This window comes from Numida meleagris, chromosome 18 (assembly GCF_002078875.1).
Source record: "Numida meleagris isolate 19003 breed g44 Domestic line chromosome 18, NumMel1.0, whole genome shotgun sequence".
Lineage (NCBI taxonomy): Eukaryota > Metazoa > Chordata > Aves > Galliformes > Numididae > Numida > Numida meleagris.
The window spans coordinates 194459-200128 of NC_034426.1; the positions used below are offsets into that span (position 1 = coordinate 194459).

At 52.8% G+C, this 5670-nt stretch overlaps 1 protein-coding gene across 1 annotated transcript; it reads left to right on the forward strand.

Moving 5' to 3' along the window:
* Positions 2571–5670, forward strand: LOC110407827 (fibrinogen-like protein 1-like protein). The gene is made up of 3 exons (XM_021415972.1): positions 2571–3150; positions 3756–3875; positions 4881–5670. Exons 1-3 carry the CDS (start codon positions 3081–3083, stop codon positions 5525–5527), a joined length of 837 nt encoding a protein of 278 aa, XP_021271647.1. The 5' UTR covers positions 2571–3080; the 3' UTR covers positions 5528–5670.

A 5670-nucleotide genomic window follows, 5' to 3' on the forward strand; every position in this document is an offset into this window, starting at 1 on the left:
TACACTGCTTTGGGTACACCCGGGGGACAGCTGGCTTTCTGGGATGTGAGTGGACAGTGCTGGCTCATGCCCAGCTGCCACCACCAGTACCCCCAGGTCCTTTTCTACAGGACTGTGCTCCATCCTTACACCCCAGAGCTTGTACTGATAGCAGGGGTAGCCACAACCCAGGCGCAGCTGCACTGCATTTATTGAACCTTATGCAGTTCTCCTGGGCACACTGCTCAGCCTGTCCAGGTCTCTCTGGATGGCATCCTGTCCCTCTAGCATGTCGAGGTGTCATCCACAAACTGCTGAGGGTGCACTTGAACCCCTGTCAGTGTCATTGATGGAGATATTTAAGAGTACCGGTGTCAGCACTGACCCCTGAGAGACATCACTCATCACTGATCTCCGTAAATCATCCCTGCTCTGTTGTGGAGGTCAGATCAGCAACATTCAAAATTCCTCCTAATCTTGGTTACCCCGCACTTCTCCTGTTCCCTGAAGGGCACTGCTTCCCCAGCCCTGCAAGTAGCACGCCTTGTGTAAGATGCAGAGCTGGCTGCAGCACAGCATGCATTGTGGTCACTTTATGGGCATGAAGAGCTACAGTAAAAGGGAGGGAACACAGTCTGGGGGTCTGTGGAGCATGGAAGACCTTTACAGCCAGGTGCATTTTGCTTTTTTGGGATTAACTACTACTTTTATGGCCCTGAGTACATCTGTGTGCCCTGATGGCCAACCAGCCCCACCTGTGGCCTTCACTTGGACCAACCCATAGAATCACAGAATCATAGACTTACTATTGTTCAGAAAGACCTCTATAATCACCAAGCTCAACCTCAACCCACCCCTAGCATGCTCACTGGCCACATCCCCCAGTGTCACACCTCCATGACTTTGGAACACCCCCAGGGACAGTGACCACACCACCTCCTTCGGGAACCTGTGCCACTGCACCACCACTCAGAGAAGAAATTGTTCCTAGTATCCAACCCAGTGCCATCCAACATGGCACTGCCCACCAGCTAGCCCTGTAACCTCTGCCCACCTGCTTTACCTCTACTTTTCCTGCATCATGGAAAAATGGGAAGGATCGTCTTTTTCTCTGAATGTCACGGTATTATCTAAGGGTCTGCTTCCGTGACAAGGGGGACAGGCCCAAAAGAAATAAAAAGAAGAGAAAAGAGGAAAAAAAAAATTGTAGGCAGCTAGGGGCCGGCCCCGAGTGGTCCGGCAGCTAAAGAGGCAGGGAAGCCGTGGACCCGCACCCTGGGGAAACAAAGGGAAGAGGGGAAAGGTAGGGAACTCGTAGGCAGATCTAAAAGAAAACAGCGGCACCAATCTGAGGAGGAACAACTAATTTTACTAAATAAATCCAAATTGAGGCCAGTAAAATCAGAACAGAGAGAGTTTACAAGCTGAGAGTCTTACACAGTAAACTGCAGGAGGACCACGTGCTGCTCCACCAGGCAGGGAGGAATAGACCCTGCGTCTCCCAGGAGGCTTCACCACCCCTTCCAACGCAAAGACCCCTGGGGAGTGCACCTCCTCCCCTCCCCCTCGGAGGACCACACACCAAAAAAGGCAGTTTGCAGTAACCAGGGAATTAACGCTTCAACTGCCAGTGCTTTACATGATGTAATGATGTGGAATATCGACAACAAAAGTCACAAAACCATGACACTGAAGTATCTGACTTGGTGGTGAAGTAAAGCCCAACCGGTGTTGTTCAAGGGGAGGAAGACTCGTACCATCTGTCTTCCTGGAGCAGTGGGTCCCTAAGACCCTTTTCAGCTCAGCCCTGTGCCTCCAGTCCTGGGCTCTGGTCCCATCCTCTGCCCTTGCTTTCCAGATGAATCTTAGACCTACACTGCACTTTTCTGCTGGATGGACCACTCAGATCCATGTTGTAGCATGTCTCCAGCCCTGTCTCTTGCCTCATGTCATTCTGCCCAGGATCCTGGCTATGGCCAGTCAGCCAGGTTTGCCTTGCCTCGGTCTGTTGCCAACACTCAACTGCCTGCTATGCTCAGCTCCTTGCAGAAGAGAACCACTTTGGTGAGGGCACTGCTTTCATGCCTCAGCTCCTGGCTAGCCTCAGCTCCAGGCTTTCCTACCCCCCAGGAGATAGCTCCAGCCTTCCTTCTCCTGCCTTAAGTCCTACTTAGTGCCATGGGCTCAACACGTTGCACTACTTGGCATGAGTTCCTGCAGGACAGAGTTTGGTGGGAGCCTTAACATCCTGGTTGATGTGCACATCAGGTTTAAAGCCATGCCACAAAGAGGATATGACTGCTCAGTATGTTGCTGAAACCAATACTTGGCCTCCAAGACAAGAAAATAAAGGTCTATCTCTTTACCTGGTTAAATTAGCGTGATGAAGCCTATACCCTCTGGCCCCAAAGCAGCCCCCATGGACCCCTGCCCTGGGAGCATTTTGCCACAGGGAGCAACTCCTGGCCAGTATTTCTGGCTCCACAGGGCCTTGCCAGGCCAAAGACAGAGCCTGGAAAGAAGAATGGGAAAGGGACCCATAGGCATCTGCTTGTCACCTGCAGCCCTGCCCCCTGCTCAGATCACGCAGACTGCAGTGCCAGGGTACACTGCATGTGCAGTGACTTCTGGCTGCTAGACGCTGACTCCAGCTCAATGACTTCACCAATTGATCCTGAAACCTGTGAGTGGAGAGTTAGCAGGATGGTCTCTTGAGGTTCTGTACTCATCTTTCTGACGTCACCTTTGGAACTAGGCAAATAGGAAACCTAACCTCGCCTCCGTCACCAGTTTATGTCCTTAGAAAAAGCCAGGTCTCTTCACTTCAGTTTGATATGGCTCTCCAGAAATTCCTGCAAGTGGGCAATCCACCTGTAGTGTTTGTGCAACGGGAAGAGTCAATAAGTGAAATCTCTCCATGTGGAAGGGATTATTTTGTAACTCTCTGGGTAGAAGGGCATGACTCCCTTTCCCCTGTGTCCTTACTTTGCTGTAAAGAGATCTGAAAGCTGCTTGAGTCACAGTCTGCAAGCGTTTCCTAGTGCCTCTACAAACAACACGTGTGAACACAAGTGGGTGTGCTGGGTGCCTATAAAGTCACCATGCAGAGCCTGGCATGGGAGAGCGCACCACTGAGTTCCTGCTTTCCGCTCAGCCGTGCTGTTGTGATGGGTGAGTTATCTGCCCAGAGTTAAGCTGCATTCAGGTGTGGTGCTGGGCTCAGACCAGACCTGCATGGGGTGAGTATACAAAGGCACAAGAAGACCAGCAGGACAGCAGCCATGACCTGGCCTGGGTGACACATGGCCCGGCACCATGGTCTTAGAAGGGATGTAGACCAAAGCAGTAGGTGAAATACATCCATGGTGGCATCTTAATTTTTTTGCAGGCTACCTAAGCCCTGTCCTGTTAGTATGGTTAGTATGGAGCCCTGCATTTGGACTTGGTCCTTTCCCCTCCTGATCAGCGCATGTGGCACTTGTGGTAGCAAAGGGGCCCTTCTCCAGCCGGGACTGACATCTCCCCCACCACTGAGCTGATGCAGAGCGTGGGGTTGTATTGGTGGCCAACAACAGTCCAATGGTTTGGGCTCATGTCACTGTGCACACACAGGAGACTTTCTCCTATCCACCTGGTAGCTGGTGTCTGTACAATGGGACTCATCCTCTGGATCTTGGTCCTGCAGCTCTGCCTTCCCTGGTCAGAGCTTCCTGAGGCTGCTGAGGGGCGGGGGGCTGCCCGGGGCTCCTGACGGTGTTGTGCCCTTCCCTCCCCAGGGCTGCAGGCTGGGACATGCCTGCTCCATGGGAACCTCATCCTCCTGCCCATGGTGGTGGCAATGCTTCTCCTCTGTGTGAGTGCAGGTCCAGGAGTGCCCACCGCCAGCTCGCGGAGTGGTAAGTATGGACCGGACTGGGGTAAGTGGCACCAAGGGCAGGAAAGCATCTGCCTGGCTCAGTACTGACCCTTGGGTCTGCTAGATGCCAGACAAGCTGTCACACAGGCAGGCTGATTGAGGCACAAGACAAGAACTCCGCAACATACTGGCTCCTGAACTCTTGTAAAGTAAGCAGCCTGCCACATGTCAAGCCATCCTTTGGTGTCTCCAGGCTGAAACCAGGGGGCTTCTGCCTAAACAGTTCCATCAGAGCATTAGAGGTCTTCCCAGTACTTTATTATTTATCTGTATTTATTATTTATCTGTATTTATCTGTAACTCTTGTTGAGCCTTCCCCTCCCTCTCCACAGGCAGGGTAATGTTCCATGCAAGACATGTGTGCCAAAGATAAGCAGAATTCACAGGCTGAATTTGAAGAACCTGTAGTAAATTGTCCATCATCAGGCACAAAACAAGAAAAACAAACTAGATGGCAGATTATTTTGGCAAGTAAATGATGACAGATAAGTCTTGTTAATAGATGAATCGAAGCAAACTGGAGGAGGAGATCCCTATCAGATCAAGGTAGAGCCTGCCCTTCTTTTGCAGTGCCATGACCTCAAGGGAAAACATAAATTTTCATTACATGTCCTCATCCAGTGGAGCGTTTTGGATACTTCTGATCTTTGCAGGAGCTGCATCTCAAAATATCAAGGGCCCAGTGCATAGGCCAGCTTTGCCTGGAAGACATGACTGGCATCTGGGAGATCTTTTTCCCCCTCCATCTTGGTCAGATGCATCAGCAGCTCCAAACAAAAGCATGAGTCACGAGCAGGGCGCTTAGCAGGGCCACTCTCGGGGGCCTTTGGTCTCCCTGCAGAAAAGCCGCTGCCAGTGCAGAAAAGACCACAGATAAAAGCATCCCTTTTTGTGCTTACTCCTTACTCACTTCTAGGAGTTCCTCATTGCCCATGCAGACTCATATGGCCCTTCTCTCTCTCACCCCACTCTCTGTTTGCTGCAGTTCCTATTGCAGGATTCCCCAGAGACTGCAGCCACCTCCGCAAGACCAGCCCCAGCGGGGTGTACGTCATCCAGCCAGCAGGGTCCCCTCCCCGCGTGGTGTGGTGTGACATGGACACCGAAGGCAAGGGCTGGACTGTTGTCCAGAGAAATTCTCATGACACTGAGATTGCATGGAAGCAATCCTGGACCACCTACAAGTACGGCTTCGGGAACGTGCAGGGCGACCACTGGCTGGGCACCGAGTACCTGCACCTGCTTACGCAGCAGGGCACCTACAAGGTCCGCTTCGTCGTGCGGGACAAAGCCAACGTCACTCACTACGCTGAGTACGACATCTTCAGAGTGGAGAGTGAGAGCAGCGGGTACCCGCTGAGGCTGGGCCGGTTTTCTGGTGAAGGGGATGACTATCTGACTGGCTACTACCCCAAGAAGGGCGGCATCCATGACAACATGAAGTTCAGCACGGTGGACAAGGACCAGGACCAGTACAGCGGGAACTGCGCCAGCAGCTATGGGGGGTGGTGGTATGACAGATGCCAGAATGTTGTGCTCAATGCCAAAAAGTACATCCTCTGGCCAGGATTCTGTGATAAAGGCGACTGCACATCGTCCCTCATCCTGGTCAAACCCACCGACGTGTGCTGACTGTGCCGGAGGTTGGGGGAGTGCCACTGTCCCGAGCCCCGTGCCCCGTCCCTGTGCCTGCCAGCCCTGTGCCAGCCCCGCTGGGTGCCCCATGCCACCTGCAGCTCCCGCACAGCCACCAGCTCCAACACCGCGGCTCTGGG